The sequence below is a fragment of the Chelonoidis abingdonii genome, chromosome 2 (genome assembly GCF_003597395.2).
Source record: "Chelonoidis abingdonii isolate Lonesome George chromosome 2, CheloAbing_2.0, whole genome shotgun sequence".
Lineage (NCBI taxonomy): Eukaryota > Metazoa > Chordata > Testudines > Testudinidae > Chelonoidis > Chelonoidis abingdonii.
Window position 1 is genome coordinate 177,942,476 of NC_133770.1, and position 25,127 is coordinate 177,967,602.

At 39.4% G+C, this 25,127-nt stretch overlaps 2 protein-coding genes across 5 annotated transcripts in view; one reads left to right on the forward strand and one right to left on the reverse strand.

Annotated features, from left to right (window-relative positions):
- Positions 1 to 240: 240 nt before the first annotated feature.
- Positions 241 to 24,554, forward strand: LOC116835504 (testis expressed protein 56). Its single transcript, XM_032798380.2, has 4 exons — positions 241 to 278; positions 6,247 to 6,605; positions 14,400 to 14,583; positions 24,286 to 24,554. The coding sequence occupies exons 1-4, from the start codon at positions 241 to 243 to the stop codon at positions 24,545 to 24,547; spliced, it is 843 nt and encodes a 280-aa protein (XP_032654271.1). The 3' UTR covers positions 24,548 to 24,554.
- ECI2 (enoyl-CoA delta isomerase 2) overlaps positions 24,534 to 25,127 on the reverse strand; it is a 62,761-nt gene continuing 62,167 nt past the window's right edge. For all 4 annotated transcript variants that reach the window (XM_032798399.2, XM_075062827.1, XM_032798396.2 and 1 more), the window contains exon 10: positions 24,534 to 24,874. In XM_032798399.2, coding sequence (XP_032654290.1) covers positions 24,719 to 24,874 — 156 coding nt within the window. In that variant the 3' untranslated portion in view covers positions 24,534 to 24,718. The remainder of the gene's footprint in view (positions 24,875 to 25,127) is intronic.

Here is a 25,127-nt window from a genome sequence, read left to right on the forward strand (position 1 = left end):
TCTTCAAGATATTTTGTCCACACAGATCCCATGAGCCATCCTTCCTCCACACTAATGCAAAGTCCTTTAGCTTTGGAATTCTCTTCTGTGTTGGCATTTGGGGCTGCTGTACCCTTTATGCCCTTGAGTGGAGGGTGCAAGGATATGTAGAGTGCATGCCTGGCCCCAACAGACACTACTGGCTGAAAAAAATCCAATCTTGGGCAGCAGGAGCATATTCGTACCTAGAATGGGATCCACATGGAGAAATCATCTAGAAGAACAACAGGTACTGTAAGGTAAGTAACAGGTCTCTTCATTGAATAAACTGTAGGTCTGTCTAGGCATTTACACCAAATCTAACTTCACATTTCAATTCAAACATATTTCTTCCTTTGCCTATGTCTCTTCTCTTTGCCACAGATGTTACTTTTAATTTTAATTCTATTACTGTATTCTTTAGTCTGCACAAAGTATTTTGGGATACAATATGCGTGGATGGCACTTGTAAAAAAAGCAAGTGGTTGGTGTTACAAGCAGTTCCAGAAGTTAAACCATTTGTAGCAGTTGTGCATATTCTTTTACGTAGTAAGGAAATTGGGATTCTCCTATACTGTAATAGTATTTATTGCTGGAAACGATGATAGAGAAGATTGGAAAATATTTCACTTTTGCTAACTGCCAGGTTTTTTTACTCTGTTATCTTAAAAAAACAACAACTTTGTTTTGTGATGCAACATGCTTACTCCCACCCCTCTATTTTTTTTGATGAGTGATAAATGAAGTGGGTGTGAGTGCTTAGCTGAGACTAAACATGTTTCTGCACAAAATAAATCCACTGGCACGCCACAACTAAATCTTCAGAACCTCTTGCAGTTGTGTACTTCTCTCACCTGAGTCCACTGTTCCTTCTATTGGTGAATTTCAATACTACGCAATTTGTTCTTGCTCCAAGAGAATTATGTAAATAGAATTAGTCCCAACGACAAGTACTGGAAGACAATACTTGTTACCTTTCTCCATGTCTACTTGTTTCCATTTACTATTTGTTTGCGTTATTCTGCTCAACTAGATTTATATCTGTAGTTTTGCTCCCTACAAATTTCCTTGACTTTTCATATTAATGCCATATTTGAACTGCTATTAAAATCTCTACTAAGTTCCTTGTAAATGTATTCCCTGTTCTTCAGATACTTACTAATATCAATCTCTATTTTTTTTAGTCAATAATCTTTTATGCTTTATTTTAAAGCCCACACAGTTTCAGTTAAATTGAAACTACTGCTCATTGGCACTAAAACACAATCTAGAATCCTCTTCCTCTTAGTGAAATCTATCAACTCTATTGTCCTGGAATAAAATGTTGTCCTCCAAGCAGCGTGATCAAGTATTCTTGAGATCATCTTCTCTCTTTGCACATTGCTGAATCTCTTTGTGGCTGAGATCCAACTGCTTTATAATAAGAAGCAGGATAAATGGAAGGTTCAGTATTGAGAGAGAATACAACTGTTGCCTTTAGTACAATAAATAGTATCTGCCTTAATGGCATGATTAGAGGAGCCTTACTAGAAGAACAGAGAAAATTTGACAAGGACTATGCACATAGGATCATTTAAGTTAATGATATAGCTTAAGTTTAAATACATGGAATATTGCCATCAAATCACAGAAACAAAATATATAGCAGTTCAGAGTTTATTGCTATCTGTTGGGGGGGGGGGAATAAATGTTCGCTTAAAACACCACTTTCACATCCTAAAAATATCAATAATAAACCAAGTTAAGACCTTGAAAGTATAATAAAGTTGATGAATGACAAAATAAAAGCTGAGTCTGAACATTTGTTTCCTGACAGCATAGCAAATCCTAAATCATGATTACAATTGAATAATCTCACAATGTGCTGCTGTATAGTTTTTATAAGTACAAGTTTATCAGAACTCTGTTCTTCAGAACTTTACTCTGTCAATCACCAAGACATTATGACCCAATCAAAAGGTCTAAGGAGGACTTACAGCTTAGGGTTTGAATTAATATGTGGATTGCAGCAATGTTACACTAGACTGATAGTACACACTGTTCAGACTGAATTTACACTAACTAGGTAAATGAAGAATATATTATGGTGTACATTACTTTTAAATTGTGGGCAAACCATTTTGGCTAGGCTATATGTTTAACATGCACACATCTGAAAATTGTTGTTTTCATAGGTAGTAATAGCCATATTTTGAGTTTTAAAGAGCTAGGTGTGTTTTCATGCTTATTAAACACATTTTTTTTTTATGGTCAGTGAGTGGAACCAAAATGTTCAATGAAAAGGCTCCATTATCCCACAACTACTCCTTAAACCAATAAATGTGGCCCAGCTCTTAGCTCCACTCCACAGTTACTTTGTGAGATAAACAACCCTAAATATAAAACAAATCAATGTTTGTTTCACACTTGATCAGAATCTTCAGAATCGGAAGAACTGACAATGACCACATCAGAGCGGCCAGGTCTACACTACAAACTTATACTGGTAATACTACATTGTTCAGGGGGTATGAAAAATCCACACCCCTGAATGACACAGTTATACTGACCTAACCCAACCAGTGTAGATAGCACCATGTCAACGGGAAGCCTTCGCCTATCAACAGAGCTACCACCTCTCATGTAAATGGATTAATCATGTCGATGGGAGCAGCTCTCCCATCAGCATAGTAACATCTTCACTGAAGCTGTGCCACTGCAGTGTTTTAAGTGTAGACCTGCCCAGAGGCTGTCATATAAAAGCTGGCATGGTAGAATTGGTCCAATACATATGCAAGAAAAAAAGCCCAGTTTCTTTCTCACAAGATTTATTAGGTTGTAATAACCAGGAATTATCTTTTGAAGACCTGGGTATAAATCCTTGCATGTTTGCCCACGTTTTTTTCTTCAGTTATTAATGAAGGAGTCACTAACACTGACCAACATAATTAAGGTTTCATAATCATTTCCATTATAACATTGTTTTCATGTACTTTTAACTATCCACAATTTCTCTCTTTGGGGTTGAATTTTTCCAAGTTTCTCCTCTGCTTAAAAATTATTTCTCCTGAAAAGCTGAGGAAAAATTGTGTCAGTCACTTCTGAGTTAAGAAAATGAAAACCTAATTTGTTTCTGTTGTTCACAAGTTTCTCTTATGCTTTTCCACATGGAGATAAAATAACTATATTGAGTAATTTTGTATCATCTGCAAATTTTGCCACATCACTGTTCACTCCCCTTTTCCAGATTATTTATGTTGAACAGCACAGGTCCCAGTACGGATCGTTGGGGGACCCCACTATTTACCTATCCCCATTGTGAAAAGTGAGCATTTATTCCTACCCTTTGTTTCCAATCTTTTAAGCAGTTACTGATTCATGAAGGGATGTTTCCTCTTATCCCATGACTGCTTACATTGCTTAAGAGCCATTGGTGAGGGACCTTGTCAAAGGCTTTCTGAAAGTCTAAGTATACTATATAGACTGGATCACCCTTGTCCACATGCTTATTCACCCCCTCTAAGAATTCTAATAGGTTGGTGAAGCCTGATTTCCTTTTACAAAAGCTGCGTTGACTCTTCCCCAACATACCATGTTTTATTTGTGTCCGATATTTCTGTCCTTTACTATAGTTTCAGTTAATTGGCTTTGTACTGAAGTTAGGCTTACAGGCCTGTAATTTCCAGGATCACCTCTAGAGCCTTTTTTTAAAAATCAGCATTACATTAGCTACCCTTCAGTCATCTGGTACAGAGGCTGGTTTAAGTGATAGGTTACATAGCACAGGTAGTAGTTCTGCAATTTCATATTTGGGTTCCTTCAGAATTCTTGGGTGAATACTATCTGATCCCAGTGACTTATTACTGTTTAATGTGTCAGTTTGTTCCAAACCTCCTCTATTGGCACCTTAATTTGGGACAGTTCCTGCGATTTGTCACCTAAAAAGAATGGCTCAGATGTAGAAATTTCTCCCACATCCTCTGCAATGAAATCCGTTGTAAAAAATTCATTTTGATTTCTCTGCAATGGCATTGCCTTCCTAGTGTGCTCTCTTAGCAACTCAATCGTCCAGTGGCCCCAATAACTGTTTGGCAGGCTTCCTGCTTCTAATGTAAATAATTTTGTTGTTGATTGATAGTTTTTGTGTCTTTAGCAAGTTACTCTTCAGATTCTTTTTTGGCTCACCTTCTTCTATTTTTACGCTTGATTTCCCAGAGTTAATACCTGTTTCTATTTTCTTAATTGGGATTTGACTTCCAATTTTTAAAATATGCCTTTTTGCCTCTAATTGCCTCTTTTACTCTGCCGTTTAGCCATGGGGGCATTTTTTTGGTCCTCTTACTTTTTTTTTTTTAAATTTACTTGGAGAGTTTGTCTAGTTTGAGCCTCTATTCTGATGTTTTTTTAATAGTCTCCATACAGAGTGTAGGCATTTCACTCTTGTGACTTTTCCTTTTAATTTCCACTTACTAGCTTCCTCATTTTTGCACAGCTTCCCTTTTTGAAGTTAAATGCTACTATGGGTGGGTACCTTTGGCATTTCCCTCCGGCAAGAACGTTAAATGTAATTACATTATGGTTACTGTTACTGAGTGGTTCAGCTATATTCACCTCTTGGACCAGAACCTGTGCTCCATTTTGGACTAAATCAAGAACTGCCTCTCCCCTTATGGGTTGCAGGATGAGCTGCTCCTAAAGGCATTCATTTCTGTCTAGAAATTTTTGAGGTGACATATACCTAGTCTATATAAGTATAGCCAAAATCCCCCATTATCACTTATTTTCTGCCTTTGTAGCCTCTCTTATCCCCCAGAGCATTTCACAATCACCCTCACCATCCTGGTCAGGTGGTATTTTCCTACTACTATACTTTTTTTTAATACTCATCAGCTCCTTCTCCTCCTCCCCCCAGCACCTCCCGTCTGCCAGCAGCCCCGACGATCAGTGCCTCCCCCCTCCCAGTGCCTCTCACCCATCACGATTAGCTGTTCCATAGTGTGCAGGAAGTGCTGGTGAGAAAAGGGGAGGAGCAGGGGCAGGAAGAGGTGGGGCGGAGCCTTGGAAGAAGGGATGGAGTGGGGGCAGAGCTGGGGGAAGTACCCCCCTGCACATTAGAAAGTCGGGCCTCTGCTAAGGGACTTCTGCGCCTGAACTGTGTACTGGTGCTTATCTGTCAGCTTACCCTCAGCCCTTAGTTTAAAAAATCCTCTATGACCTTTTTAAATGTCAGTTGCCAGCAATCTGGTTCCATTTTGGTTTAAGTGGTGCCCATCATTCCTGCATACGCTCCTCCTTACCCAAAAGGTTTCTGAGGCCACGTCTATACGATGCGCCATTTAGGCGCGTTAAAATCGAAAGCTCGGAGTTCGATATATCGCGTCTCGTCTAGACGGGGATATATCGAACCCAGAGCGCGCTTACATCGATTCCGGAACTCCACCAAAACAAACGGAGTTCCAGATTTGACATGGCGAGCCGTGCACATCCATTCGGCGCGGTGAAGACGGGTGAGTAACTCGATTTTAGATATTCGATTTCAGCTACGCTATTCTCGTAGCTGAAATTGCGTATCTAAAATCGATTTTCACGGGTCGTGTAGACGGGGCCTGAGTTCTTAATAAACCTAAACCCCTCCTCCCTTCACCGTCATGTCATCCATGCATTCAGGTCCTGCAGTTTTGCCTGTCTTTCTGTCCCTGCGTGTGGAACTGGGAGCAGTCCAGAGAATGCTACCATGGAGGTAGGTCCTGGACTTTAATCTCCTTACCAAGCAGCCTAAATTTGGCCTCTAGGGCCTCTCACTACCTTTTCCTGTGTTGCTGGTACCCAGATGCATCATGACCACTGGCTCCGAGTCCTCCCCAGCAATGCACATACATCTATCTAGAGGTCTCGTGAGATCCACAACCTTTGTGCCCAGTAGGCAATTAACCATGCGGGTTTCCTAGTCATCACAAAACCAAACTGTCTATATTTCTAATAATCAAATTGTATTAATAATCCAAATTACTATTACCTATAACTATTCATCTTATAACACAGGAAATTAAAAGATCTTGGAGCTCTTAGTGTAGAGGGAGGAGATAGCAATGTCAACTGTCAGAGTCTACTTGATGTTACGGACCCGTATTAGTCCTAGAACTTGAAGCAATAGAGTAGAAGAATGTAACCACTCAGCTCCTGAGCCCACTATCTAGTGTGTTGGAGCATACATTCTCTTCCTTCCATTGTCTTTTTGTGATGTCACAGAACTATTGTGACTTCTGTGATCCAAAGCAGCAAGGCCAAGGATGTGAGAGCCCGATTCCCACCAGGCGGGCACTTTGTTCAGCCTGTCTATAAAGGAGAAAGGAGAGTTCAGCCTACCTTGCAAGAGTGTTTACTTACCTTGTCCCATGAAATAAAGGGCCATCTCTCTTCAAGAAGGATGTCTGGGGAGCGAGCTTTCCTGAAACTGCCCCCACTAGGAAAGTGTCAGAAAGTTAACTCCTATAACAAGGAGGAGGATATCTACAAAATGTTTATAAAACTATCCAGACTTCACTGCAAACTGCAGGATCCACTGAAGGAGCTGCTCTATCAGTGTGCTAGTGAGGAGGAAGGAGAATGTATGTATATACATTTGTATATAACCTATAGTTATGGGGCAGGCAGGAGCGTCAAAACTTTGCCTTGCTTCTGAGAGAGAGATGTCAGTTGCCAATAGCACAGTAATAACAGCACCTAAAATATATTAAATGGAGTGGAGATTGCAGGTGCCCCCCTCTTTACCGATGAAGCACAGCTTTTGGTAATGACTAGTTCTATCATGTGATACCACTTGGATCAAGGTGGAACATCATATGCTGGGAACTGTCATCTCCACAGGCCACCCTCCATGTTAAAGATGAGGTGACTATAGCTGCATTTGGCTTGTGAGTTACATGTTGGCTGTTTGCAATGTGCTGCTTAATGTTAGGAATCAGTCAACCAGACATGGTTACAAAAGTCAAAATGGACCAGATTTGTGACTTGGATGACTGGAAAGGGTGGTTCTTCTGCTTCAGCATCCATACATTGTGTACTAGAATATTTTATGTTTTTAAAGATGCAGGATTAATTCATCATTAAGGGTTCACTTGGCAGCCATTTCTGCCTTTGTTTGATAGTAGATCATTGTTTGTACATAATGCCATTAAGAAATGTATGAAAGGCTTATATGTGCATCCTCCTTTGAGACATACTTTCCTTCCTTGGGATCTCAATTTGGTTCTAGCCTAGGGTGACCAGATGTCCTGATTTTATAGGGAAAGTCCTGATTTTTGGGTCTTTTTCTTATATAGGTTCCTATTACCCCCCATCCGCTGTCTCGATTTTTCACATTTGTTGTCTGGTCACCCTATTCTAGCCAGGCTGATGAAACCACACTTTGAACCTTTTGCTGAGTGTTCTTTACATTGTTTATCTATTAAAATAGCTTTTATAGTTGTTATAACATCTGCCAGAAGGGTGAATGAGCTCAATGCTCTTATGGCTGATCCATCATTCTCTGTTTTCGACAAAGATAATGTGGTTCTTGGGCCTGATCCCAGGTTTTTGCCAAAGGTAGTTTCAGATTTTCATGTCAATCTGTTCATTAATTTGCAGTTTTTTCATCCAAGCCACATTCTAATAAGGTTGAATTGACTTTATGTACTTTGGATGTAAGGCTGGTCCTTGCATCTTATTTAGACAGAACTAAAAGTTTTCATAAATCATCCAGATTGTTTTTGTTGTTCTAAAAAAATCACGTGGGATATGCATTTTTTCCCAGACCATTTCTAGATGAATTAAGCCATTTATTGTTGAATGTTATTAGTTGGCAGAGACTCCTATACCTGGGACAATACATCCATATTCCCCTAGAGCTGTGGCAACTGTTTTTGTTTGCATTAAACAAGTCTCCGCTCTGGAGATTTGCAGAGCTGCTACCTGGAGTTCTGTTCACAACTTTCACTACGCATTATGCTTTGGACTTGGCTGCTAATGCAGATGTTGAATTTGTTAGAGTGGTGCTGTAGTCTCTGTTCATTTACAACTTTGTGCCTAGCTCCATATTATTTTCAGCACTGCTTATTAGTCTATCCCATAAGTGGGAATATACAGAGCCATTCAAAGAAGAAATGAAGGTTATTCATTTGTAACTGGAGTTCTTTGAGATGGCGCTGCACATTCACACTTCCCACACACCTCCCTGTCTTTGTCAGAGTCATAGTCACTTTTTATTCTCTGCCATTGCAGTGGAAGGAATTGAGGTGATAGCGGGTGCTGCACCCCTTATATAGCCTTGCTCTCAGGACCTTCAGAGATGCTGACGGGAAAGGCTGGGGGTGCAAAAGGATGCTAACAGACACTGCTTGGAGAAGGTGCTATAATAAGGAACCACAAAGCAGTGCAGTACTTGTAAGTGTGAATATGCTGAGCTATCTCTAAGAACTCCAGGCACCAGTAAGAATCCTTCATTTATTCCAAATGCTTACCATGTTGTAAGCTTCTTTTTGTTATGTTCATTTGCAGTTGGCTAGGATCTGAATGTAAGCATTTAATATAACAATTTCCTGATATCCTTGTGACATGAATAGTGAGATGATTTATGTACCAATATGTAATCATATGAACTTGCCTATAACTGGTTACTACTATAAGAAGCCATTTGAGTATTAACTTGTTTATATTAATTGAGGAATTAGCAATCTGGCAATGTTTAAGCAACCTGCTTACAACACTCAGGAAGACAAGAAGAACCTCGCAAAAGATTGTTAAGAAGAAAAGACAATACCTTTGTTAATGATTTAAGTTCAAAGAGTCTAAGAATCTTTTAAGTTTAAAAGCACTTAAAGCTGAAAGACTTTTTTAGAAAATAGGAGCATGTGGACCCATTTGAAACAGAAGTTAAACTGTTATTAAGTCTGGATGGAACCAAGGGGATAATTCAGTAAATGAATTGAATAAAAAGTTAAAACTCCAACTTGAAAAATGAGAATTTCTTGTCACAAAGACAAAAGAAATGTAACTATAATGTTTAATTACAATCCTGCTACATGTGCATTAGCAGGTTGCATATTAAGTGAGCTGAGGATGCTACTAAAACCATCCCGTGAAGGTGCTGAGCCTATGAAAGGTGACAGAGGCTGATATTTGAATCCAGCCAAGCTCCTGAAAGCAGTGTGTCTTCCACTTTCAGGAGAAAGAGAAGAGACATTCTCATGTTCTTCAGCACTGAGTTCAGCCTGTTTATTTAACATCCTCACACCTTCAAACCAACAACTTACAAGCAAACAAATAGCAACGACAAGACAGTTGTAACAAACAAAGCAGCCAAAATCTTTTGGTCCTCCTTCTGCAACAGGACATGGATATATTTAACTTTACCACATCTTCCATCTACATGTGGGCTTTCATATGATGGTGTGAATGGGAAATTATTTATTCTGAAATATTCTCCAAGATGTCAGGACCAACTCAAAAGATTTTTTTTTTGGAGTGAATGGGCATTTCTTTTAACTGCCTGACTATTTTGGAAACTTGAGAATCTCTTATTTTGAGATTAATAGTGTAATATAGAAATGTCTAGCCACTGAAACCTAATATAAGATGAACAAAGATTTCTAATTTTCTTGCAACTCATAATGTAAAAAATTATGAAGAGACAGAGACACAGTAACATTGTCACCAAAATCTTGGTCAGAAAGAAATCCCAAGTAGGTATGTAGCAATACTTCCTAAAAAGTAGAAAAAGAAAGAGAAGTACCTCAACAGGCTAAAAGGAATGTGAGTGAAACTCACTCCTCTGCCAAAGCTTAGGCACTACTTGAGCCGTAGTTTGAGTGGGATTTAAGTGGTGCATTGCTCTTTTGTTTCATGGGGGCGAATTTCACCCCATATGAATTGGCAAATCAGAAATCTGTAGATCTTCCTCCAAAGCAAGACTATGGAACAACAAACAACTAGTTCTAAGGTTAGGGGGCAGAGACTTCCTTACAGCATAGAAGCAATTCGTTGAGCATTAAGAGATGACTATTATTCCCCTTTAATGATAATGTTCAAATGACTAGTGTAACCACATTTTATCATATCTGATTGGCTTGGAGATTGACTCTAAGAAAAGGAAATCCCAGGTTCATTTTCTCTCAGCAGCTGTAGCCTAAAAAGGTGTCTCTGCATTTTAACGTAATTCTTAATCAGTGCTAGTGATTGTTTTAATGCTACTTTGCAAAAGATTAAAAGAGAATGCCTGAAGGGGATAATGTAAGCATGGGCAGATTATATTTTAATAAAATTAATCCTGCCTATAAAAAGAGACCTGTGAGAGTGTCCATCTGGACAAATCCAATTGTACTTTTCTAAGCAGCAGCATTAAACTTGACACTCCAATCCACAAAACACTTGTGAGATTGTGTGAAAGGAAAGCACAAATCAAGGACTTTGGAGGATGCAATTAACAAAATACCCCTGACTTGCTAAAAAGAGATTTTAAATCCTGAAAGATTACTGCCAGAAATTTAAAATGAGTTTCAGGAGGCAGGTGAGCTGAGAGGCTGGGAACAGGGAGAATGGACACCCTTCTCAACTACATCTTACAAAGGAAAAAAATCTACGTAAATGGCAGAACACAAGTTACCTCACACCACTGACTGAGTCAGCTGATAAAGAGCCCAGATCTTATTGATTTAGCCCTTTCACTATCAAAGATGAAAATGCTCTGATCTGAACAGGCAGTTCTAGATGAACGGACAGTTCTAGATGCAGTCACTACAACATTATCCTACGGCTTCAGAATCGATATCAACTAGGGTAATAGTGCTTTGATTTTTAAAGTAGAACAAAAGTCCAAGTACAAGGAATTTTGTCTCTTCCCAAGGAAGGAGAAAGTAAGGTTGTGCTCAAGGTACCTTTAAAATACATGAGTTCCATCTGTACAGTTTTCTAAAGTCTTCAGAGTTTCTGATTTGAATGATTATATGAAATGTTCTTTGTAGGGAATGGAGAGTTCAACTTGTTCTCCTCCTCCTCAAACATGGAGATCAGGAGAATTGCTTGATTTCCTAGATCAGTAGTAAAGATGGGTCTCAACAGGAATACCAAATTTAAACATCCCATTACCTCTGGGTTAAAATCTGAACCCTTTCCAGATTCAGGTTGTGTGGCTTAGGCCCATCTCTGGTCAGTACTAAAGAGCCATGGGATCGGAACAGATCCTAATTAGAATATCAGACACACCTAATAAAGAAGTTTAACTAACCAGACATCTACTACCCTCCTCATCCCCAACTAAAGGAATAATTTACTGAAGGTGTCACTAAGATATACAGAAGGCAGGATTGTGGCCTAACAGTTCAAAAAAAATCTACATAAAACAAATACTCCATACTCAGCTCCCACAAAAGCAACATTTATGTCAGTCCAATAATATCCAATAGCAGGATGAGTTGGCTGCTTTCACTTCTATCTAGAGAAAAGCAGAGATGTTATCCTATAACTTTTTCCAGGTCAAGTGATCTTAACACCAAATTTGCTAATTTCTAATTTTAGTCTCTTCCTGGCTACAGAATACAAATTGCCTCTTCTCCTAAAATACTGTAACAATTTCTCAATGCAACATGGGCTGATCTCTGAGTATATCTCAAAAGGACCCTATTCCTATTCTAAACAAGGAACAAGAAGTTCACTGACTAAAGGTGTTCTAAATATCATTTGTTTTTTACATTGCTGTTCAATGGATGTTTCATTTTCTTACCCTGGAACGTGTAAGAACACGACAACACGTCCATTAAAAGGAAGTACCAGTTACTTAATAACAGTGGTTTTCAAACTTTTTAGGCTGCATATCCCTTTCCAAATAATGTAGTCTACCACGCACCCCCATCTGAGATACAGTCAGAATATACCTATGATTAGATTGCCAACTCTTACTTAATAAATTGCGCTGTTCACCATTACAGAGTTTGCGTACCTCAAGGGTATATGTTTGAAAACCACTACCTTAACATATTTATCAACTTTACATTTACCCTAAGAGAAAATAGTGTATATGATACTATAGTAAAATGATTATGATTTACGATCTTTGAACGTTCAGTAGAAAAACGTCTTGGGGGTGGTGAAGACCCCAAAAATATTCAGCTCCTGAAAGAAATTAAATATTAATGGTGCTAACCATAAAGTTAGTTCAAAATATCATAGACATTCAGGTAATCATGGTTAAGGCTATGAATACAGACCACACCTTGTACAAAAAATAATATACATTTATGGCATGACTTTCAAACTTGCTGAGCAACACACAGCAATGTTTGACTTTCATGGGAGTTATGGATGCAAAATACCTCCAAAAACCAGGTCCTTACTGTGTAGAGCACTGTTCATCCAAAGGAATCCAGAATCACAAATTGTGGACCTGATTCTGCAAGCTGGCCAGTGCTGGCTAATACTTATGCCTGCATGGAACCATACTGAAGTAAGTAAGGCTCTTAACAAGTAGCGGGATCCCAACCTGTTTAGATCAGCTTGTGGGATCAGGTTTATATAGAATGATCACTTCACCCACTACTAAAATGCAGCCCACTCTAAATCAAAATGCAGCAGCTGTTCAGCATAGTATTGCAAAGCTCTTCTGTATTCTATTCCCTCCGTCGCAGATGATGTAAAACAAATTTCCCTTTATTAAAGTATATGCTTACTAAAAAAAAAACCTTTTAAAACTTTAATTATTATCCTCTGGACATGATTAAGTAGTGTGGTTAGAACAGAAATATTGTATTACTGCATATAGATAAGTGAATGATTCTCAAATAATTTTCCCCTTCTGCTGTATTGCCAGCCTCAAGATTCAACAATCATGAGTCGGCACCCACAAAAAAAGATCATATCATTTTTAAAAATAATACATTTTGGGGTCTTTGTATTTGCATTCTGATTTAGGGGTCACATTTTCCAACTTCTCTCCACAACCATGAGGGCTAGAAACATACTACTTTAAAAAAAAAAAGTGATAGCTGTGATTCACATGTAGTGGCATGACTTCAGGAACTAGGGCTTTAAAAAAAATAAAACACCCAGATATTGCAGGACTCACAATAAAATCACAGGAGCTAGTAACAGTGCTGGCCTATTGCATGATCTGATGACAGTGGTTGACTTTAATGGTGTCTTTGCCTGAGCAAAGACCAATCAGGAATTTAATTATAGTATTTCACCCATAGTCATAATTTTGTTACCTCAGTCATGGAACTCCAGCAAACTCAAACTTTCACTGTTCCTGTAAATCCCCTACCTGGTGAACTCTCATTCTTCTAAATGCACCAGATAAACGTCTCTCTCTTCATTCTCACTCCTTGTGCTGTGGACTATTAATATTCATTTTCATACTTCGTTTTATTTCTGTTCCACTTCTTTGGTCTTTCATCTCTTCAGCTGTCCCTTAGTCTCTGCATTAGGGAACAAGCACCTAACCATGTGAATTTAGTGATAAGACCGTGTGAATTTAGTGACGTGCTTAGAAAGCAATTAGTGGGAAAACCTTACATGAATGACTGTTACTTGAACGTAGTCGGACATATTAAGGAAAGCTCTTACTCTAGCAAGTCAAATTGAGTTAGTTATTAATAATGCAAAGATGGTTACTGAGGGAAATACTTGCTCATAATGGCTATATTTATTAGAACAGATCCAAAAAGCAGAATTCAAACAGGATAAGTGAAGTTTAATGCTTCTGCTTAAAATATCATTGTTACAAGCCAAAAAATCCCAAACTTACATTCAGATTTAATTTCATTTGCTTGCAGCCACACCACTTAGATCTGTGATCTCTTTAGTTCTTACAAGCTAAACAGGGTCAAGTCAGGTCAATACTAAAACCTAGATGCTACTGAAAGTAATGTTGCTCGCTCAGTCTCAATCTTCCACTGTTGTCAGTACTGACCCAATACATTAGTCTGGTGTTGAGGGTCTCAGCTACTAGAGGTGCCATCTTCAGCATAAAATAGAAGAAAACGTTTCCAACTACTTCTGGTTATTAAAACTTCCAAGATGGCACTTTTCATGACAGGCATCAGTCCTGGATAGATTTAAGAGTCTCTGCCAACACAGCCACTCCATATAAAGAAGCAGATTCTGTGCTGCAATAGATTTTAAATATGTTTGAGGGCCAAGATTTTCAAAAATGACTAGTGATTTTTGGTGCCCAATTTGAGACACTTTAAGAGGTCCTGCTTTCCAAGGAGCTGGTGCACAGTGCTTTCTGAAAATTGGGCCCTCTTTAAGGTGTCACAAGTTAGTTCCCCAAACATTGAGGCAGCTAAAATCACTGTTGGTGACAAAAAATCTTGGCTAAGAGAACTGAAGGTTCAGTCTATATTTTTAATTTCTCTCTTGCTTGAGTTCAGGTTTCCACAGCTTCAGCTTTGAAAATCTTTTAACCGGTAAGGCGCTACACCGTGAGCTTTATTTTTCACCAGAGCCAGACCACGTACCACTCTGGAAAAGAAACATTTCTAACAGGCTTGCTGAGAAATACACGCAATTCAGATTTACTTTAAAGGACACCCCGATGTCAGCAGTAATTGTAAGGTAAAACTCATCAGTCTTATCCTTTCAGGATATTGTAGACAGAGATATCACTTTAACAGTGTGATTATATGTGGGGATATAGCTAGGAACACTATTTTAGGAGGTGTTAAGGGCCAAATTTTGCTCTCACTTGATGTAAAACAGAAATAAGTCAGTGGAGTTACTCCAGTTTTATACTAGCTAAATTTGGCCCCATTGTGGCAGTTTTATCTTCCTTTTGCACCATACACAGAGTGTCAGGTGGTAATTAAGACCCCTGGCTATACAGGCAAAGGGATTAGAGAGAGAGTTCTATAAAAATTAAAATACTAAGATGTATTCAAAGGTTCTGCTTCTCTACATATTTCTGGCAATGAGATGCCCAGGACTAGGTGCTCCGAGGTGTGGTGAGAGCATAAGAACTTAAATAGAATAGAACTTGCGAACATTTTAGAGGGACAGTTACCTCCCTGCTTTGATGCCTCATCATAGGTAACCCACAATTCCATTAGCTCATTTTTCTGGTTTCACATTGCACACTTTTCACTAATTTGCTGTGCACTCTCACACAACACTTTTTGCAGTCTGAGCATGTTAGAGGCTTCTCCTCCCATTTATTGTCTTTTTCTCCCCCATCCCACGTCCACTGATGGTTTATCCTCATACGCTTCTGAGATGAATCTCATGGTGCTGTTATTTCTTACCAAATGTATCTTTGTCCTTTTGTAATGTTTCTGACTATCTGGTGTTCACAGCATCTCCAAAATTATCTGTGAATGACATTAACATGCTACAAACGTCCTCTTCCAGATTATTAATGAATATCCTCTTTTTTTCAGTGCATCTGTGAGAACCAGCTGATATCGCTACCCATTGCCAGCTAATGTTTATTATATCCTATACTATATTTTATTTTTGAACTCCAAGCTTTGCAACTCTGACCAGAAAGCTTTTACTATAGTATTTTGAGAGGCATGTTACCTTTCAAAGTTGGCTGTTTTTTCCAATCACATGCTATTCTGATATCAAGATCCTCTTTCTAGGAAGCTTTTATTTGTTCTGAAGTCTACTCTTGGACACCCATATCCACTGTTCCAGTGCGTGAACCGGGAACTTTTGCACTTCTGCAAGTTATAAAAGAGAGGAGACAGCCATGTCTTCCTGAGCACACTCATTTCCTTGAGCAACTAATTCCTTGCTCTCTTGAGTAAAGGCAGTGTTGCAATTAGCCTTCCAACAAGGACTGCTGGACAAGGCATTAGCATTACTAAAGGGCATGACTGTGAAATCATAACACTGTAGTTTTTCCAACCACCTGGCAAGTTGCCCCTCAGGATCCTAAATCTAAAGCATCATGGCAGAGATGTGAGGTCTGCCCTGACCACAGATTTCCTTCAGTACAAATGGTGAAAATGTTCTATAGATTTAACCGCTGCCAAGAGTTTATTTCAGGTGGGGAAATAATTTCTTTCTGGAGAAAGATAAGCCACCACCCTCTCAAGTCCTTTGTTTTCTTGTGTCAATATTGACTCCAATCAGTAGTCACTGCTATCAGCATCCAATATGAAAAGGGTTTTGAAATATGGATAGGCCAAGACAGGAGCTGTGACAAAAACCCTTATTAGCCCTGAAAAGTACATTCTGCTGACCATTAAAATGTTTTCCCTGTCTCATCCATTCTATGTAGTGATTTTGCAATATTAGCAAATCCACACATGAACTTTCTATATTAGGAGAAGGGCCCTACAAAACTGCAGATGTGTGATTGTCTGAGGAGTTGGCCAGTTCTGCATAATCTCAATTTTCTTTTGTTTCTGTGGAAATCTCCCACACCCCAAACTACCTGTACACCCAAGGTAAATTACCTCTTTTTGGAACAACTTGCATTCAATTTTTGGTTCAATTTCTGATTGGCAGCTTTAATCTTATCACAAACCACTTGTAAACATCAGTTCCTGTTCAAAGATTTTAGCAGCAGGATAGCATCTGGTGTGACAGACCCAGGCCAGTGGGGTACAGGAGTCTGGTAGAGGGCAAATATACTGGTCACTGGATGAGTAGTTTTCTGTTCCCTGAGTGACCAGAGCAGGAGCTGCACTACAGTAATCAGGAGCCTGCTAGAACCAGTTAAGGCAGACAGGCTGATTAGAACACCTTGCAGCCAATCAAGGCAGGCTAATCAGGGCACCTGGGTTTAAAAAGGAGCTCACTCCAGTCGGGGGGAGGGAGGACGGAGTCAGAGGAGAGGAAGTGTGTGTGAGGAGCTGAGAGTGAGAGGGTGTGCTGCTGGAGGACTAAGCAGTACAAGCGTTATCAGACACCAGGAGGAAGGTCCAGTGGTGAGGATAAAGAAGGTGTTTGGAGGTGGCCACGGGGAAGTAGCCCAGGGAGTTGCAGCTGTCATGCAGCTGTTACAGGCAACACTCTAGACAGCTGCAATCCACAGGACCCTGGGCTGGAACCTGGAGTAGAGGGTGGGCCTGGCTTCCCCCCAAACCTCCCAACTCCTGATCAGACACAGGAGAAGTTGACCCAGACTGTGGGGAAGATCATTGAGGTGAGCAAATCTGCCAATAAGCGCAGGCCCCATCAAGGTAGAGGAGGAACTTTGTCACACTGGGTATAGCAAACTGATGGAGAATGGCATGCCATATAATACTCTGTCCATTCACTTCTCAAAAGTGTGATGCATTGCACAAGCTAAAAGTCATCAATTGCCACAGAGAGAGCAGTTTTTTCCTGTTTTTTGGATCCACTTCTACTTGCCAATACCACTATTAAGACCTAGTGTGGAAAACTATATAGAACCCACTAGAGCATCCTGGGTATCACCTATTCATGGTAATGGATAAGAGTCCTTTAAAGTGACTTAATTTAATTTTCTGTTGTCCACACAAAATCTGGTCCTATCAGCTTTGTCTTAACCAGAACTATGGGTATGGTCCAAGGACTGGTTGAAGGCTCAGTTATGCATTCCTGGTATAGGCCATTGAGAAAATGTAACCGGCCTTTTCTCTTTGCTGTTAGGAAATGATGAAGTGGCTGCTTGACAGGTCATTTCCCCTCAGTATCAATCTTACGCTGGCCCAGAACAGTACTACTTTTCTCTTTGTTGGACTAGGACTCCTGATTCCTAACAGAAAGTCCCTTAGACTGTTCTTCTGCCCCTCATTTAAATGTTCTGGCAGAATGCTGAAACAAGACCAACAAAAACTGCAACCTTTCCCCTTTGTAGCTTTTCTTCTATACCAGCATTTCCAGATCCACTGCTTCACATTTTGCAACTTTAGTTCCTGTTTTTGAGAAACATTCAGCAAACAAACAGGAATGTGTTCCTGCTTCAGATTCACAGGAGCTTTAGCGCTAAGATTTCCCTGAGAATCTGGGTCTCAGCAGGTCACAACCACTCCTCATCTTTCTTTTGCTGGAAAGTTACCACAGCATATAGCTGTTATTACTGTTTCTGACCCTGGAAGCAGGACAACTTGTTCACTGCAAACCCATTGCCTACATATCATTTGCCTCACCTGAGCCACATCTGTAAAGGGAATTTCCAGACAAATTTTGTAACCCTAACCTTGTAAGATCCCGTTCTTGGCATTTATTACACTGTTATTAAGCTATAATGAAGTCCAAACTTGCTGGTCCGTGGCAGTCAGGTTGCTGGTCACCTCATCAAGCCATCTTGCCATTCAGACAAGGAGCTCTGCAAATGGACTTCCCAATCTATTAAGACACTTTTTAGTTCCTGCTCCAAAAGAGATTTCATTTCCACCTGCAAGTCATTTCTCAGCTTGGTGGAACAGAAGATAGAGTCTGTCATTATGCTACAATGTATAATACTGTCACATCTCTGACGGGAGGTTCCAGGCAATCCAGCAAAGTGCTGAATGGAATGGGGTTTTACATGCAACAAAACTGTTCAGACTTCAGGGTTGGCCAGATCACAAACAGCAAGTGCCCACAGAGGTTACTCCTAACTCTCAGGTGAGGGATGAGCAAGACAGGATTTTGTTCAAAGGAAACCAAGCAATAATCCTAACAGTTTTAAGAGCTGACATCTTCAGATGGATACACACTTCACTCCTGGGATATAGACATGCCTGAGACACATCAGGATATGTGTATCTAAATTGGTCAAGTATGAATTGAGAGCATATATGGAACAGTGCGAGGTGTGCAAAGAGTGTAGTGATCAATAGATGGACATGCCACAGCCTCATTAAATCCCAGCCCAACCCTAGAAAAAGGTTGGAACAGATCGGTTTCCTTTTAATGACAGGAACGACATGGTTATAGGAGATAACAACTCCAATTTCTGAGAGGTGGATATCTAGAGGACTCCGGCAAGAACTATGATCTAGAAATTGAAGGTACGTTTTGCAAGATATAGCATATCTGACACACTGTTCTCAGACAATGGGCTACTGGAGCAAATTCAAATGATTCAGCGCCAAATGAGAATCTGAGCACAAGACAGCTTCCCCTTGAGTACCCACAAAGCAACAAGAAGGCAGAGTTGGCATTAAAAACAGCCAAGATACTGATGGCAGAGGCAAAAGAGATAGAAAGGGATCCATACCTGGCAATGTTGGACCACTGAAATACACCCTCCCAGGAACTAGTTAGTAGCCCAATAACAGAGACTTATGGGTTGGAGAACCAAAACCCTGCTTCCCATGAAGGATAGTTTGCTGCAGCCCAGCAGAGTCACAACAAGCAGTACACAACAGCACTTATGAGAATGCCAAGCTAAGCAGGCAGCACTCCACTACAAAAGAGCCAAAGACTTGAGGCCACTATGCACAGGTCAGCAGCTCTGGGTCTAACCATCAAATAGTCACACAAAGCAAAGGCCACAGGCAACAGTCCAAGCTGCAGTGAGATACAGGTCATAGGAGGTAGCTACAGACTCAGAACAATAGTGGAGATGAAACTGAAGACAACTGCTAAATAGCGGCAGACAGCAGGAGACAAGGCCAGGACTAGTGGGATGTACAAAGCACCTCAGACATCAGCTGACCTGAGGAAGACTGGTCAGAAGAAACAAGATATATGAGAAATACACAGCACTATAGGATGCCAGTCAACTGAATGAAGGCATCACTAGGGTGGAAGCAAGTTCCCTGCAAAAGCCATAACACAGACAAGAGTGGGAGATAGAGTCGCAGACCAGCACACTTGAAGGACTGAGGCTTAAGTACTAGTAAACCCTGGCCCCAGCTTGCACAAAAGACACAACAAAAAAAATTGTTAAGAAGGAAAGATGTAGCAACTAGGGCTGTTGATTAATCAGTTAACTCACGCAATTAACTAAAAAAAATTAATCATGATTAAAAAAATTGTGATTAATCACCATTTTAATTGCACTGTTAAACAATACCAATTGAAATTTCTTAAATATTTGGATTTTGTTTACATTTTCATATATATTGTATCCTGTGTTGTAACTGAAATCAGTGTATATTTTTATGATAAATATTTGCATTGTAAAAATGATAAACAGTATTTTTCAATTCATCTCAGACAAGTACTGTATTGCAATTCTTTGTTGTGAAAGTGCAACTTACAATTGTAGATTTTTTTTGGTTACATAACTGCACTCAAAAACAAAACAATGTAGACTCTGAAGTTTTACAGGTCCACTCAGTCCTACTTCTTGTTCAGCCAATTACTAAGACAAACAAGTTTGTTTACATTTACAGGAGACACTGCTGCCCTCTTCTTATTTAGAATGTCACCAGAAAGTGAGAACAGGGTATTTGCATAGCACTTTTGTAGCTGGCATTGCAAGGTATTTATGTCCCAGCATGTTTCGGCCACCATTCCAGAAGACATTCTTCCATGCTGATGACGCTCCTTAAAAAAATGTGTTAATTAAATTTGCAACTGAACTCCTTGGGGGAGAATTATGTCCTCTGCTCTGTTTTACTGGCATTCTGCCATATATTTCACATTCTAGCAATCTCGGATGAGGCCCCAGCACATGTTCATTTTAAGAACACTTTCACTGCTGATTTGACAAAACGCAAAGAAGGTATCAATGTGAGATTTCTAAAGATAGCTACAGCACTTGACCCAAGGTTTAAGAATGTGAAATACCGTCCAGAATCTGAGAGAGATGAGGTGTGGAACATGCTTTCAGAAGTCATAAAAAAGCAACACTCCGATGCGGAAACTACAGAACCCAAACCACCAAAAAAGAAAATCAGCCTTCTGCTGGTGGCATCTGATTCAAATAATGAAAATGAACATGCATCAGTCTGCACTGCTTTGGATTGTTATCGAGCAGAACCCGTTATCAGCATGGACACATGTCCTCTGGAATGGTGGTTGAAGCATGAAGGGACATATGATCTTTAGTGCATCTGACACATAAATATCTTGCATCGCCAGCTACAACAGTGCCGTGTGAACGCCTGTTCTCACTTTCAGGTAATATTGTAAACAAGAAGTGGGTAGCATTATCTCCTGCAAGTGTAAACAAACTTCTGTGTCTGAGAGATTGGCTGAACAAAAAGTAGGACTGAGTTGACTTGCAGGCTCTAAAAATTTACATTGTTTTATTTTTGAATGAGGTTTTTTTGGTACATAATTCTACATTTGTAAGTTCAACTTTCATGATAAAGGGATCGCACTACAGTACTTATATTAAGTGACTTGAAAAATAGTATTTCTTTTGTTTTTTGTAGTGCAAATATTTGTAACAAAATAAAGTGAGCACTGTACACTTTGTATTCTGTGTTGTAATTGAAATCAATATATTTGAAAATGTAGAAAACATCCAGAATATTTAAATAAATGGTATTGTATTATTAACAGTGCAATTAATCGTGATTAAGTTTTTAAATTGCTTGACAGCCCTAATAACAACCTGCATGGAGCTTGGAGGGAAGAGCACAGATGGCAGAAGGAAAATGTGGAGGAGGCACCAGGAACACACTTCTTATGCACATGGGCTAGAATGCTAGCTGCAGTATCTCTGAATCGTTTTCTGAATAAAGAGTGTCAGTTTAGTTTTAGAAACGTGGTGTCCCTTCATGTTATTACTCAGCATTTGGTACATGAAAAGTTCTACATCCTTTCCTGCAGACTTCTTGATTCCTCTCATTTGAGAGGTGTAGATGCCATGGTGGTCTTAACAGATATGCTGTGCTGGAAGCTGCTGCAACCAGCTTCCTCATAATTAGAAATGGTGTTTTCCAGCAACCTTGCTGCAAAATCCCAAGCTTAGAATCCAGTAAGCTGAAAGGCTCCCAATTTATGTGATTGATGCACCTCTTTGCCTAGCTATCAGATAACAATCACCACACGGTGCTAAAGGTACAGGAATATTGTAAACACGATTGGCGTGTCATTTTTATAACAATAAACAGCAGACTGAGAAGAACAATTATCTACCCTCTAAAAAGCTGCATCAGTAGTTCAGTTACAGTTTCCTGCTGCCTTTGGCTCTGATGATGTAATCAAAACATAACCCCTTGCATTAGTTTTGACTTTACAATAGTCAGTCTCTGCTCAGTTTCCCCAACATGATTGCTGGCATATATGTACAAAGTTTTCCCCAGCTGTGTCATTCTGTTTCATTCTAGTATAGAGGCAACAGTGAAATCTGCAAAAAGTAGGGGTGCGGGAAGCCCTAAGCATAACAGAAAACTGACCTCTTCATATTACAGAAAAGCTGGGGTGGTCACATGCAGGTATCTGCAATTACATCCTTGTGCTCCAAAGCAGCTCAAGAGTTTGACCTCCCAGTCTTCACAAGATCCTTTTAAATCGTATTATCCTTGAGCAAGTCAATGGAATTGTGATGAGCCAGGACTCTCACAGCCAGCAGATTTTCTGGGGCATATAATGCTACAGATGGTTCCGTTACTCCTGTTGGAGAATCTGAAGACCCACCAAGTGACCGGTTTAATAATAGCAGAGCGCTCCAGGGGATAGAATATGCAATTAGCTGTCAGTTACACTTATTTGCAAAAAGGTTAGCAGCATTAACGCACTCTTGCTCTACCAATCAATTTTGCTTTCCCTACAGAAACTATTGCTAGGATGGTGATGAATTTGGCTCTAGCTTGCTCAGCTGGGGAAGGAGAAGACAAAAAGAGAAAGGGCACTCTTCTTTTGCTTCAGTCCTGTTAAACTGAGTCTTTTATATCACAGTAACTTATTAACATAATACCCATTAGTCATTATGACTTCATACATGTGGTCAAGATTTTGACATAATAGGAAAATGTGCAGTTGCTTGTCAAAGAGACTAAGTACATCAAGTTTCTTATTGTTAAGTACTGTTAATTATAGTTATGCATGAAGGCAACTTTCTTGTCTGTTGAATTCTCTTGTCTCCAATGGTTTTTGTTTTTGTTTTTTTTTTAAAGTGAAATTTATGATAAATTAGCAGGATCTCTCTAGTTCACTCCCTTCTCCCTGTTCCTTTCCACATATTTCAGTACCACTAACATGGACCAAATTTATCCCATTGTAACTCCATTGCCTTCAGTGGAGATACATCAGGGATGAATTTGGCGCAGTATATTTATAGTGTTACGGTTATGATAAACTAACAAGAGGCTGGAAATTAACTGAAGGCCAATGCGCCTTAGAGCAGGTAGGTCAACCTACATTTTGTTGGCATGTCACAATCATATAATTTAAGGCTGGTTGGTGTTTTCCAGAACAGACACAACAAGAATTTTTTTCAATCTACCTATGTTGCTGAAACCTTTGATTATTAAAACAATTTATTCTTCATCTTTAGTGCCATTTACTTTTTGCACTTTGTTCATCTTATGTGTAGTTTTAGCACAGCAGTTTCTTTGACTCTCATGAGACAGCTCAATGCTGTTGAATATGGTTTCAACTCCCTCAGGAAACTGATTTGTTCAAAATACACTGGGTAAAATCCTGTTCCCACTCAAGTCAATGGCAAATCTCCAGTTAACTTAGAAGAAGTTAATGGGCAAAATCCTGGCCACATTTTTTAATCCGTGAAAATATTTTCTGTTGTAGTTAGGATTAGAATGTGTCCTTTTAAGATACAAGTCTTGAATAGAAGGAATTAAGACATCCTCAAAAAGCCATCAGACTTTTTTATAATTATAAATCTTTCCTGAACACACTCAAGTTGAATGAGCCGGTTTGGGCCTGCAGTTGAGAAAGTTATTCTCAAATAGCATTACTAGCAGCTACTGATAGGTAAATGGCTAGGGAGCTTGTCCTAGCTTGGACAGTCAGAATGAGGCATATGTGGGTTCAACAGTGGCCGTACTGGTCACAAATAGGCATGGAAACATTGCCTATAGTCATATGCTGAGATCTGCCAGAGCAGCAGCTTGCAGTGCAGGATGTGCTGCCTGATAGTATGCAGATATGCAACCACTTTTTCTAGTCTTTTGAAAATACCAGATTTGAGTCTTTATAGCATTTTAAAAAAATCTCCTGCAGTTTCAAGCTTTTTAGTGCTCCAGCCTTAGGCAAGAGGTTATTTCTAACATTGGAAATAAATATAAAATGAGAAGATCTCTATAATGCCTGCCAGGTGAACACCTTTTAAACAATAGTATTCACTTGGAAGGCCAAGAAATAAGGTACATCAACAAAACCTCAGGGAATTATTTAAAGTAATAGGGCCTTTACCCTTCATGTCACTTTACCAAAGCAATAATGAGCTGCAATTAATATTTATTTTTTACTTATACAATATTTCCTTTTCTATATTAGATGGACAAAAAGAAACATATTAGCATCATTTGACTATCACTCAGTTATCCAAGAACTATCAAGATTCGGTGCTATAGAATCCGTGACTCCTTCTGGAAGACAAACAGCTGTAGTTATATTCAAAGACATCATTTCAGCATGTAAAGCAATGAAAGCTTTCCCAGCCAACAACCGAGGCAGAAGGATCCAGTGTGTTTGGCATCACAAATTCATGTCTGAATACAGAATGTCAGGCCACAGAAAGATAAAACTTACAAGTTAACAACATTTTTATTAAATTGTTTCTATACAACAATACATACAGTAATAATCAACATCAATAAAAAGGCAAAACTAGGATTTACCCCCCCAAAAGAGTATTCACTTATTAAAATCCTTTCAGTGAGGATAAACAGATGAGCTTCAGGAGTCTGATCTTCACCAACAATAAAAATTAGAGTTTTGATTTCTTCCCAAAGAAGCTCATAACAGCATTCATGCATTCGTCAGATAACCACCTTTCCCTAAGGCGTTCACACTCTTGACAGTTCACTGCATGCAGCTTCTCCTTTTCCACACCTCGTATTAACTGCTTTGACAGAGCCAAGGACTGGGAGAAGAAAAAACAAACAAAAAGCTCACAATTTGTGAGGCATACACAGTACAAGTATGTTATTCTACACATTCCCTCAGTCCAGCATTCTGAAAAGTAGCATGTGAGAAGCACTCAATATGCAATATCTAAACTGAACTGGATTCCATTTAGATTTTTAATTTAATTTGGCATTATACACAGGGGCCTCTGCTTTAATTGCTGCTAAAGCTACTTAGCAGGGTGCGGTTTCAGGAAGAACAATACATCC

Bases quoted from the DNA above. Each gene is read 5' to 3' on its own strand.
- LOC116835504 (XM_032798380.2), top strand. From the start codon at position 241: ATGGAGAAATCATCTAGAAGAACAACAGGTACTGTAAG. The intron at 279-6,246 runs GTAAGTAACAGG...GTGATGTCACAG, and splicing joins AGAACAACAGGTACTGTAAG to AACTATTGTGACTTCTGTGA. The intron at 6,606-14,399 runs GTATGTATATAC...GCTTGAGTTCAG, and splicing joins TAGTGAGGAGGAAGGAGAAT to GTTTCCACAGCTTCAGCTTT.